This window comes from Gigantopelta aegis, chromosome 15 (assembly GCF_016097555.1).
Source record: "Gigantopelta aegis isolate Gae_Host chromosome 15, Gae_host_genome, whole genome shotgun sequence".
In the NCBI taxonomy this organism is placed as follows: domain Eukaryota; kingdom Metazoa; phylum Mollusca; class Gastropoda; order Neomphalida; family Peltospiridae; genus Gigantopelta; species Gigantopelta aegis.
In genome coordinates, this window is record NC_054713.1 from 520,585 (window position 1) to 534,183 (window position 13,599).

Genomic DNA, 13,599 nt, shown 5'->3' on the forward strand with positions numbered 1-13,599 from the left:
CCCTGTGCGGGAGACAATTTCTCCTTTTAAATGACATTTTTGTAAGCATAAAAAAAAATCGATCCTCTTGTCAAAATAACATAAGGGAAGTAACTCTGCCTTTTTTTCTCATTCGGAAAATGTCGACTACTTTTGACTCAATTGCTTTGCCAAAATGCCGATGAATAAAATATGTTACTGAGTTATATTCGCTGTGAAAGGCCTGTCAGAAATTCAGAAGATGCTTTGAATGTGCACCAACTTTCAAATTATCCTGGATATCAGCATGGACTGCTGGCAAGCCTTGGTATATATTTGTTGAGGTAGTAGATGGTATCTTGAGTACATATGCAAGGTAAGAACCTACCATGATTAGTAATGTAAATGTCTTTAAAAATCCGTGTAAAATGCCTATAATCATGATAATCGGTTCACATTTTCCTATAAAACTCCTATATTTGACCTCAAAATTCCTATAAAACTCCTATATTTTGGTATACAAATTCCTATATTTCCTATATTTTAATACGTACAAGTGGCTGGGAGGCCTTGAAGTAGCACCCATAGGCCTAAACGATTTAGCACTATATCCCAGATTTGCCAAGCCAGCAAGTTCAATTGCCTGTTCTAACACTGTAGCAACTGACGATGGCTCAATGGCCTTAAAGGGAGTCCATAATGTTAGAAACACTGGGTCATCGGCACTACTATATCGCTCAGTCCTTGTAATGTAGTCTTTCAATGTCTGTACCGGGTCAAGCTTTCCAATATCACTTCATGGTAAAACCACCTGGAAACCCGTGCACTGGGTATCGTTCTTAATACCGAACAATGTGACCTTGACCTCCGTATCATTAAATTCTAATTGATTTACACAAAATCTCACCTCCTCATCCATGCAAGTAATAGTATTGTACATTACACAGTGACGTGGTATAGCATTTCAACCAATCATAGTGCTTGATTCTGTAGCATGTGACATGTTTGCATGGGCTATGCCAGACCCAACACGCTATCATGGCATAGTACAAAAATTTTAAAAATAATATTTGTGTTTCTAGTCGAGACGTAGTTTGGTCCTTTAGTTTTTCTTTTTATGATACATTTATTTACAAAGTATTTATAATCATTTTACAAATGACCATTAAAAAAAGTTTGTTGTTCTTAAAAGATGTCCTTATGGAAAGAATCCTGAATAAACTGAACTGTAGAGCAAACAATATTGAAAATCACTAAAAAAAATAATAGTCCCATCCCTGTCAGAGGCCTGCAATCAGATAAGGGGATTTAATATGTTTTGGGTTAACCATTATGTGTGTAGTGTGGCACGTTTGCATCAATCACGCGCATTAAATATAGTCATCTTCATATTCAGGGCTTGAAACTCGCCAAAATATAAAAATGGATATTGGCAAATTATGGTAAGCGAACCACGAGCAAGATATTAATGTGGAATAAATATATGCAATACAAATGATAATAGTGGCTCATATGTTATAGTTCTAAAGAAGATTGCCCAAATAATATTATTTGGGCGACTAACACTATTATATTTTAATATTAAAGTCGCCCAAATGGGACATTGCTCACATTTGGTGACCTGACCACAGGCCGTTTAGACCTCTGCATATTTCACAGTTTTTAGCAAGAGACAAACACCTGTCACTGTTGGAGAGACAAGGACTGGGATATAGAGGTGAACAGCGAAAGAAGTTGAAAGATAGGAGTTGTTCTCAGGTCGGGAAGAATTTAGATGAAATTCGAAGGAGAGAAAGGAAAGGGCGAGGTGGGATATAAAAAAGTGACTATTCAAAGCCAGTATAATCTGGATGCTAGTTGTTGGTATTCAGAAATTCATTTTAGGATTTGAGTTTGACATATTTGTCTTTATTATCAATGTGATTATTTTGGGCATGCACATTTAGGGCCCAGTGGCTATCACCTTCACCTCAGTGCAGTCTAACGCTCCTGCATATGCATTGCGGTATTTTCTCTGCCAAATGATATTTGGTTGTTGATTTTATTTCAGTTCATCTACGGTTCGTATGTTCACTCGGCCATTCTACCCACCTTTCATCGGCGCTGTTACTGGCTTCTGCAGGTTAGTAATCAGAGACACCATACGTTCATTTTTGAGACTGAAAGTTAAACCTGTATTATGTTTTCTTGTGTTTGGCATCTATTTAACACAGAAAATTGCATCACTATGGAAGATGGAGCATTGTAAGGATGAAAGAAAATAAATGTGTGTACTTCAAACTATATCAGCTGTACTGTTAGTAGTGGCAAGAATTGTGCTTTAGTCTTAAATTAACATTTATGTGCAAATTTACACTTACAGCGTTTTGTGAAATTAGACCCTGGTCAAGCAGGTTTCTTCTCTCCTTGTGTAGACAGATCCAATTTCTCGTCAGTGTTTCAAATAAAAGAGGCGTAATTTGTTGGTGCTGACGGTCGTGTGTGGAACGTTTGTTTCAGAACCCGGATATCGTTCTCATCCACTACCTGAACGTGCCGTACCTGGACAAGGCCAAACTAACGATCCCCGTCCTGTCGACATGCGACATGGAGAAGAAAGAGTGGACCAAGGAGGAGCTTGTCGACCAGCTACGACCCATGTGTGAGTAGCTCTCACAATAAATACTCACCTGTAATTAACACAGACCACTCATCTGTCACAATAAATACTCACCTGTCACCTGTAATTAACACTCAACCCTTGTGTGAGTAGCTGTCACAATAAATACTCACCTGCCACCTGTAATTAACACTCGACCAATGTGTGAGTAGCTGTTACAATAAATACTCACCTGCCACCTGTAATTAACACTCGACCAATGTGTGAGTAGCTGTTACAATAAATACACACCTGTCACCTGTAATTAACACTCAACCAATGTGTGAGTAGCTGCCACAATAAATACTCACCTGTCACCTGTAATTAACACTCGACCAATGTGTGAGTAGCTGCCACAATAAATACTCACCTGTCACCTGTAATTAACACTCAACCAATGTGAGTAGCTGCCACAATAAATACTCACATGTCACCTGTAATTAACACTCGACCAATGTGTGAGTAGCTGCCACAATAAATACTCACCTGTCACTCACCTGTCACCTGTAATTAACACTCGACCAATGTGTGAGTAGCTGTTACAATAAATACTCACCTGTCACCTGTAATTAACACTCGACCAATGTGTGAGTAGCTGTTACAATAAATACACACCTGTCACCTGTAATTAACACTCGACCAATGTGTGAGTAGCTGTTACAATAAATACTTACCTGTCACCTGTAATTAACACTCGACCAATGTGTGAGTAGCTGTTACAATAAATACTCACCTGTCACCTGTAATTAACACTCGACCCGTGTGTGAGTAGCTGTCACAATAAATACTCACCTGTCACCTGTGTTTATCACTCGACCCATGTGTGAGTAGTTGTCACAATAAATACTCACCTGTAATTACCACTCGACCTATGTGTGAGTAGCTGTCACCTGTAATTAAAACTCGACCCATGTGTGAGTAGCTGTCACCTGTAATTAACACTTGAGTCATGTGAGTAGCTGTCACCTGTAAATAACACTCGAGTCATGTGAGTAGCTGTCACCTGTAATTAACACGAGTCATGTGAGTAGCTGTCTCCTGTAATTAACACTCGAGTCATGTGAGTAGCTATCACCTGTAAATAACACTCGAGTCATGTGAGTAGCTGTCACCTGTAATTAACACTCGAGTCATGTGAGTAGCTGTCACCTGTAATTAACACTCGAGTCATGTGAGTAGCTGTCACCTGTAATTAACACTCGAGTCATGTGAGTAGCTGTCACCTGTAATTAACACTCGAGTCATGTGAGTAGCTGTCACCTGTAAATAACACTCGAGTCATGCGAGTAGCTGTCACCTGTAATTAACACTCGAGTCATGCGAGTAGCTGTCACCTGTAATTAACACTCGAGTCATGCGAGTAGCTGTCACCTGTAATTAACACTCGAGTCATGCGAGTAGCTGTCACCTGTAATTAACACTCGAGTCATGCGAGTAGCTGTCACCTGTAATTAACACTCGAGTCATGTGAGTAGCTGTCACCTGTAAATAACACTCGACCCATGTGTGAGTAGCTGTCACCTGTAATTAACACTCCCACAGATGGTTGAAGTTTGTTTTAGTATAGAGACGCCATTAGACCAGATACAACAGCATTAATAGAAACATTAAACAAACTTCACTCCTCTCACAGATGGTTGAAGTTTGTTTTAGTATAGAGACGCCATTAGACCAGATACATTAATAGAAACATTAAACAAACTTCACTCCTCTCACAGATGGTTGAAGTTTGTTTTGTTTAAGGACACCACTAGAGCACATCGATTTATTAATCATCAGCTTTTGAATGTGAAACTTTTATTACTAGTAATTCTGACAGTATTTTTTCTAGGAAACCTGCTACATTTTTTCATTTAGCAGCAAGGGATTTTTTTTTTAAATGCATTTTCCCACAAAGTGTTAGTGTTTTTAAGCTCTATCTCCCTGTTTAGGTGTCATATGTGATTATTACTATTAATTAGTAAAATTATATTAATTTAAAGTAAAGTAGGGCTAGTAAATTTTTTAAATCACTGATCCCATGACTAGTGCATTTTATAAAAATTCTAGAAGCCCTGGGATAAAGCAATGGCTTGTATGTGTGTTTATCCATTGTTACCTTTTTTGTTTCTTCTTTTATTTGATAGTGTCGACCAGACCACATGGAGATCTGCAGCCTGACCAGGAACATGCTGTAAGTTCCTCGACATCATTTCTTATGATATCAGTCCTCTAGCAGAACAACTGGAGGGGACGATAGCTTTCATCTCCGTCCTGTCCGTCCATCTGTCTGTCCCACAAAGGGTTTTCGGGATGTTTTTGTCACAATACCTTAAGCTGAAATTTATCATGTACTGTTACAGATCAAGTTTGATCTTCATAACAATTTACCCATTTTTAACAATGCCTTGAGCTATTGAGCTGAAATTGATCATGTTCTGTTGCAGATCATGTTTGACTTTCATAGCAATTTACCCATTTTTAACAATGCCTTGAGTTATTGAGCTGAAATTTATTACGTTCTGTTGCAGATCATGTTTGACTTTCATAGCAATTTACCCATTTTTAACAATGCCTTGAGCTATTGAGCTGAAATTTATAACGTTCTGTTGCAGATCATGTTTGACTTTCATAGCGATTTACTTAAGAATTGAACGTGAAATTTTTTGAGTTTCATACTAGCATGAAACTAAAAAATATTCACGTTCAATTCTTATAATTCCAAACACATAACCATGTCATTAATGTAAACCTCTTTAAAATAAAAAGTGAACTCTATTTTCCAACTATTTACTATTTTATTAACACGAAATTCATACTCAACATTAGCGGAATCCCTATGGTAGTTTCGGCTTTTTCCGTCAATAGCCGAATGAGAGAATGACAATGTTACAATCATTAATACAATTCATATTAATTTTTTGCATTAAATATCAATACCAACTAGAAACATTTTGAATTCACTAGAAACATATAACGTAAGTAATTTCAATAACTTTTAACCTTTTTGTATGGTATAATTTATATGTGAAGCGGTTGGTGTATGATGGGCGCCATTTTTTTATTACTGTCCAGATTTACCAATGTTGAAATGACCGTGAAAATTCCATGTGTTGATAGATTTGACATGGAGAAAGTTGTATGGATGAAACAGGTGTGTCGCGAGTTTCTGTGTTTACTGGCCTTGTAATTGTGGAAGTGGCAACACAGGATGGTTTTGGCATGTGTGACTTCAAGTGGTTACACAAGTATTCGTGACATTTGACAGTGCCATGCTGATGTTTCGTTTTTGGAAAGTGGATTCTCTGTTGTAGCTTCGAATTGAAGCTTCGTTCCTGTGTCCCGACATGTACATGATATGCCTAGTTTCAAAACCCGAGTCGTTTAAAGATTGGATTGCAGTGGCTATGTGTTGTGTACCGTGTATGTCATACTACAATGCCGTTGAATGCACGTTACTGCTAATGGTTGGCATGAACTGACTGAATTTTGTTTTTGAAATCGCTTTTGTAAAAGACCAAATTCCATTGGAATTATACACTTTTTTTGGATCGACAAAATAGATTTTTAGCTGTGGGATTTTGAATTCACTATAAACATGTAACGTAAGTAATTTCAATAACTTTTAACCTTTAATAAAAATGTCTGAATGACCTATTTTGTATGGTATAATTTATATGTGAAGATTTTTAGATGTTTACAAGTTTGACGGCAGATGATTACTGTTTGATGTCTAAAAATAGAATCTCAAGGAAATTCCTCGGGGATTCCTTTGTTGACATAATTCATAAAGTAGTTCTGGCTATATAGCCAAAAATAGTGCTAAACTGAGATTCATGGTGCTATGAATGCCAGTTTTTATCGTCACGTGATAAGAATTTGACCAATCCAAGGGTTTATAATAAAGGGATTTTTAGAGATTGGAATTATTCATTTTTAACAATGCCTTGAGCTATTGAGCTGAAATTTATTACGTTCTGTTACAGATTGTGTTTGACTTTCATAGCGATTTACTCATGTTTAACAATGCCGTGAGCTATTGAGCTGAAATTTATCATGTTCTGTTACAGATCATGTTTGACTTTCATAGCGATTTACTCATTTTTTTCACAGAGTTATTGCTCTTGAAAATACGAACATTTGTTTTTCTAACCTTTTTTTTTTATAGCTTTATCATATTCTATTACAGATCAAGTTTGACTTTCATGGCAATTTTCCCATTTTTCACACAGTTATGGCCCTTGAATTTATGAGATACAAAAATTGGTTGGGCCCAGTACCCAGTGGGGGACATGTATTGCTTAGGGGCCCGGTAACACAAAGAAGTGTAACTAAGTGTCCGGTATGTGTGTGGTACGTGTGCGCAATTATTATTTAACTCCAATAACTAGAAGAATACATAGAGCACACTCTGCATGTTTGTAAAACATTGCCGTGCATAGTGGCTAAGAACGTGTAAATATTGGTGTCACATACAGCTGGCTGTCTGCATGTTTGTAAAACATTGCCGTGCGTAGTGGCTAAGAACGTGTAAATATTGGTGTCACATACAGCTGGCTGTCTGCATGTTTGTAAAACATTGCCGTGCGTAGTGGCTAAGAACGTGTAAATATTGGAGTAACATACAGCTGGCTGTCTGCATGTTTGTAAAACATAACATTGCCGTGCGTAGTGGCTAAGAACGTGTAAATATTGGTGTCACATACAGCTGGCTGTCTGCATGTTTGTAAAACATTGCCGTGCGTAGTGGCTAAGAACGTGTAAATATTGGTGTCACATACAGCTGGCTCTCTGCATGTTTGTAAAACATTGCCGTGCGTAGTGGCTAAGAACGTGTAAATATTGGTGTCACATACAGCTGGCTCTCTGCATGTTTGTAAAACATTGCCGTGGGTAGTGGCTAAGAACGTGTAAATATTGATGTAACATACAGCTGGCTCTCTGCATGTAATTTATGCTTGGATTCTTCCAAATTGTACATTTTATAAACGGAAAAGAAACAAAACACGAATTCACCAATTTGAACAAAATCCCAAAACAATTTTTTTTTAAAAGCTGATGACAGCAATCTGCTTGTAAATGATGTGGCCAAGGATAACGGTATATATCAATATGGTATATTAATGCCGAAACATGATTGTTAAACAATTGGTGTCATTCAAATATTATGTAATGCTTGAGGGGGTGGTCTAAATGTTATGTAGCATTACAGAGGTGGGTGTACTGAATAGTGTTACTTAACATTAGTTTTAAAACATTTGCTAATTTTGACATATAGTCTCAGAGAGGAAAGCCGCTATATTTTTACATTAGTAGTAAGGGATCTTTTACATACACCATCCCACAGGCAGTATAGCACATACCACAGCCTTTGATATACCAGTCGTGGTGCACTGGCTGGAACGAGAAATATCCCATTGGGCCCACTGGGCTACGTCCTGCCCCCAACATAAATGACATTATTATTTTTTCTCCCTTTTCTTTGTGCAGATAGAGGAGTCGATAGAGGCCATCGTGCGCCAGCTGATCAACATTCAGGGCAAACAGAACAAACCAAGGAACCAGAAGACGAGCGAGCTGGGCACCGACCCACAGTCCAAGTGGTGCCGGATCAGCCAGAAGTCTGAGCACGACCACGACGACAGACACACGGCCGGAACCTTAGCGCCTGAGCACCTCGTGTCCGCGCTACAGAGGAGCATCCAGCAGCAGGGCGTCCCAACAACGGCGCAGGTGGTGGACCGCGGCGGTGGGGTGTGTGGTCACACCGGCCTCGCGATCAACTCATCCTCATTCCCGACAGCGTCGCACGAACTCCAGACGAACACGGCGCTCATTCTCAACCTCACCAACCTCCAGGGCAGTAACGGTCTGATCATTGTCAGCGGGCAGCAGCACTCCTCACTGTCAATCATCAACACCCCCGCCGTATCCTCCGCTGGCGGCGGCGGGGCGATCGGTTCCACCCCTGTCAGCAGTCAGCCGGATTGCTGCGGCAACGGCAGCAGTCAGTCCTTACCTCATCACCTTCTACACGCCATTCCCCCCCAGTCCGCGATCGGGATTTCCAGCTGTGATGAGAACAACATTGGAACGAGTACCAGTCTCCATGGAGACAAAGTCTCGATGGGTTCCTCTGACCACATGGTGTTAGGAGGCGTAGGAGAGAGTGGGATGGAATCGAAGGAGTTGTCCATAGTTGACCACATCGTCATGACGGCCGCGAACGCTGACAGTAGTCTTCAGTCGATTCTTGACAACGTCAAATTCAACGACTGCTCCGCTCTCGACATCGGCGGAGGAGCTACGACCCAGCACATTGCCATGACGACGTCGACGACGGTGACGACCAGCTCCGTTGGAGGTGAGCCCATCGTCAAGGACGGCGGTGCGGTGCGGTACAGCTGTGACAATCTTGACGGCAGCTTCTCGTCTCTCCCGAGTTCCGATCTCAACCTCGACTACCTTCTCGACCTGCCCGACTTGGACTGCTCCGACCTCGCGGGAACCGTCGGCGACACGGACAACATGGAACCCTTGAGTCATGACTCGTTTGACTCGAAGAGTCTAGTCGATATTAGTGGTGGTTCTTGTGGTGTGGTCACCTCACTGGTCGGCCCCGCGTGTGGTGCCGTCACTCCACTGGTCAGTGGTTCTTGTGCTGTCACGTCACTGGTCAGCGGTTCCTGTACTTCAACCAGTGTGTGTGACGGAATGGACACAATGGCGCCCACCCACTTTTGTGTGGAACGGTTAACAGGTTGTGCAGCGTGTTCGAACAATCAACGACTGCAGCAGCAGCAGCAGCAACATGACAAAACTATACAGCAGTCTCACCTCGGCTGCATGTTTCATCAGAATCATCATCACCAACATGATAAGATGATGGCGCAGTCTCTCTGCAGTTGTGTGTTTCACCATCATCCTCATCCTCATCAGCAGCAGCAGCAGCATCAGCAGCTAGGACATCAACACTGTGACGGAATGATGCCACAGCAACACAGTGGCTGCGTTTCGCAACATACACACAGTAATGTCTCTTCAGCCTCGGTTGGCAAGGAAACCGCTGGAAATGAAACAAAGCGGGAATCGTCGATGCTTGTGATATCGGACTATTCTCCTGACTGGGGATATACACAGGTGAGAAATTACACGATTTGACTAAATTGCTTTCTGTTAGTTATATACGATTATGTTGAATGACTTTTTGTTATGTATTAATTGTTTGTCATTTTTCTGAATTTATTGATGTATAACAGTCAAAAATTGTATAAAATCGTGTAGGGTAAGTTTGTAATTATGTATAATTTTACTAAATGAGTTTCCATTTTCTCCGATGAAAATATAGAAAGAGTAGTATCAACAGATAAGTGATCGGTCAGTTTTTTTTTATCTGGTTAAAGTTTCTTTTTGTGCACAAAATAAGGAACTGGTCAAATATTAATAAATGCATTTATTTATGCTTTGTGTATTTTTCACCTTTAAAAAGATCATTTTAGCTTCATGTATTTTCAAAGGTGTATTTATTGGTTTTGGTGAGATGGTTCCACGCAGTATTCACCAGGAAAGGTGTATTAATTGGTGTATCTGTTGGTTTTGGTGAGATAGTTCCACGCAGTATTCACCAGGAAAGGTGTATTAATTGGTGTATCTGTTGGTTTTGGTGAGATGGTTTCATGCAGTATTCACAAGAAAAGGTGTATTAATTGGTGTATCTGTTGGTTTTGGTGAGATGGTTCCGCGCAGTATTCACCAGAAAAGGTGTATTAATTGGTGTATCTGTTGGTTTTGGTGAGATGGTTTCACGCAGTATTCACCAGGAACGGTGTATTAATTGGTGTATCTGTTGGTTTTGGTGAGATGGTTTCACGCAGTATTCACCAGGAAAGGTGTATTAATTGGTGTATCTGTTGGTTTTGGTGAGATGGTTTCACACAGTATTCACCAGGAAAGCAGAGTTTCTGCCAGAGGTAAAATGTGTATTGCGCCATACCCAAATGTTTTTGCAGATTTTTTTTTAGAGGTAACTTTTTGACAAAATGAATTACTCTTATCATCACTGTATGATTTTCTTAACCCTAAACTTAACCCATTTTCTTTTTGTGGAAGGCCCTCCCTTACTCCTGTTGACTGTGGTTGCATTCAAATCAATAGAGCCATACCCAAACATTTCATTTCTGGCAGAAACACTGGAAAGGTGTGTTTATTGGTTTTGGCGAGAGTGTTTTCACGCAGTATTCACCAGGAAAGGTGTATTTATTGGTTTGGGTGAGAGTGTTTCATGCAGTATTCACCAGGAAAGGTGTATTTATTGCTTGTGTTGAGAGGGTTTCACGCAGTATTCACCAGGAAAGGTGTATTTATTGGTTTTGGTGAGAGGGTTTTCACACAGTATTCACCACGAAAGGTTTTGGTGAGAGGGTTTTCACGCAGTATTGGAAAGGTGTATTTATTGAGGTGAGAGGGTTTTCACACAGTATTCACCACGCAGTAAAGGTTGTGGTGAGTGTTTCACACAGTTTCACCAGGAAAGGTGTATTTATTGCTTGTGTTGAGAGGGTTTCACGCAGTATTCACCAGGAAAGGTGTATTTATTGGTTTTGGTGAGAGGGTTTTCACACAGTATTCACCACGAAAGGTTTTGGTGAGAGGGTTTTCACGCAGTATTCACCAGGAAAGGTATATTTATTGGTTGTGGTGAGTGTTTCACACAGTATTCACCAGGAAAGGTGTATTTATTGCTTGTGTTGAGAGGGTTTCACGCAGTATTCACCAGGAAAGGTGTATTTATTGGTTTTGGTGAGAGGGTTTTCACACAGTATTCACCACGAAAGGTTTTGGTGAGAGGGTTTTCACGCAGTATTCACCAGGAAAGGTATATTTATTGGTTGTGGTGAGTGTTTCACACAGTATTCACCAGGAAAGGTGTATTTATTGGTTGTGGCGAGAGTGTTTCACGCAGTATTCACCAGGAAAGGTGTATTTATTGGTTGTGGCGAGAGTGTTTCACGCAGTATTCACCAGGAAAGGTGTATTTATTGGTTGTGGTGAGAGTGTTTCACACAGTATTCACCAGGACAGGTGTAGTTATTGGTTGTGGTGAGAGGGTTTCACGCAGTATTCACCAGTAAAGATGTATTTGTTGGTTTTGGTGAGAGGGTTTTCATGCAGTATTCACCAGGAAGGGTGTATTTATTTGTTTTGGTGAGATGGTTTTCACGCAGTATTCACCAGGAAAGGTGTATTTATTGGTTTTGGTGAGAGGGTTTTCATACAGTATTCACCAGGACAGGTGTATTTGTTGGTTTTGGTGAGAGGGTTTTCATGCAGTATTCACCAGGAAAGGTGTATTTATTGGTTTTGGTGAGAGGGTTTTCATGCAGTATTCACCAGGAAATGTGTATTTATTGGTTGTGGTGAGAGGGTTTTCACGCAGTATTCACCAGTAAAGGTGGTTTTGGTGAGAGGGTTTTCACGGTGTATTCACCACGCAAGGTTTTGGTGAGAGGGTTTCACACAGTATTCACCAGTAAAGGTGTATTTGTTGGTTTTGGCGAGAGGGTTTTCACACGGTATTCACCAGTAAAGGTGTATTTGTTGGTTTTGGTGAGAGGGTTTTTACACAGTATTCACCACAAAAGGTTTTAGTGAGAGGGTTTTCACGCAGTATTCACCACGAAAGGTTTTGGTGAGAGGGTTTTCACGGTGTATTCACCACGAAAGATTTTGGTGAGAGGGTTTTCACGCAGTATTCACCAGTAAAGGCAAGTGATCATTCCCTGTCCCCTTACACTCACCTGAAAAGTTTAGGGTGCGCATTTTTACCCATTTTACCATCTGGAAAAATGCCTGCCTGTATTTATTGATTTTAAAGATGTTTTGCTTTGTTTTGCAGGGCGGTACGAAGATTCTTGTCACCGGTCCATGGTACTGTGCAGACTCTCGCTACACGTGTCTGTTTGACTGGAAGAGTGTTCCCGCCACATTCATACAGCCAGGGGTCCTTCGCTGCTTTACACCGGGTCAGTACTTGATAAAGTTTGTTGTGTTTAGCTACAGGTGTCTGTTTGACGGGAAGAGTGTTCCCGCCACGCCGGGTCAGTACTTGATCAAGTTTGTTGTGTTTAGCTAGACGTGTCTGTTTGACGGGAAGAGTGTTCCCGCCACGCCGGGTCAGTACTTGATAAAGTTTGTTGTGTTTAGCTAGACGTGTCTGTTTGACTGGAAGTGTTCACGCCACGTTCATACAGCCAGAGGTCCTTCGCTGCTTTACACTGAGTCGGTACTTGATAAAGTTTGTTGTGTTTAGCTACAGGTGTCTGTTTGACTGGAAGAGTGTTCCAGCCACATTCATACAGCCTATTATCCTATATTTCAGCATTCATTTAGGGGATAATATCATTGTGTTTCGTTGTTAACTATAAGGATTTATCACAAAATTTGGATTTAGGGACGCCCATGACAGTGTACATCTACCGTCTGATTTATCACGAAAATTAACCAATGGGAAAAAGGCTTATATGCAAGTTGTATTAGAATAAATAATAATGTCCAACATGTTTTAAAATAAATGTTTTAAAAATATCAAGAAACCAAACACGTGCATGTTATGTCATCAATAACGTTTACACAACTTTAGACTGATTTTTTTGGGGGTTTTTTCTTTTTGATATTGCGATAACAACTTGTGAAGAATACGAGGGAAAGAATTAACGACACCACTTGAGCTCGTTGATTAATTAATCCCAGACTATTGGCTGTCAAATTATTTTGAAATTTTGATAATAGTCTCAAAGAAAAACCTTTACATTTTTCCATTAGCAGCAAGGGATTTTCTATATACACATTCCCACTGACAGGACAGCACATATCACTGCTAGTCAGGAGTCGGTACTTGTATAGAGAATCACAGCGAAGTATTTATGACATGCTGAATACACAATGTGACTATATCTGAAGGTATTTTTCACATACTAAATACATGATCATAGTTATAGGACATGATGGATATTGTTTTATATCTG

General features: G+C 40.2%; 1 protein-coding gene across 2 annotated transcripts in view; it reads left to right on the forward strand.

Annotated features, from left to right (window-relative positions):
• Positions 1–13,599, forward strand: part of LOC121389900 (calmodulin-binding transcription activator 2-like) — a 76,554-nt gene that overhangs the window by 17,112 nt on the left and 45,843 nt on the right. For both annotated transcript variants that reach the window (XM_041521563.1, XM_041521562.1), the window contains exons 6-10: positions 2,009–2,080; positions 2,458–2,599; positions 4,723–4,769; positions 8,066–9,715; positions 12,471–12,597. In XM_041521563.1, the coding sequence (XP_041377497.1) occupies positions 2,009–2,080; positions 2,458–2,599; positions 4,723–4,769; positions 8,066–9,715; positions 12,471–12,597 (2,038 nt within the window). The remainder of the gene's footprint in view (positions 1–2,008; positions 2,081–2,457; positions 2,600–4,722; positions 4,770–8,065; positions 9,716–12,470; positions 12,598–13,599) is intronic.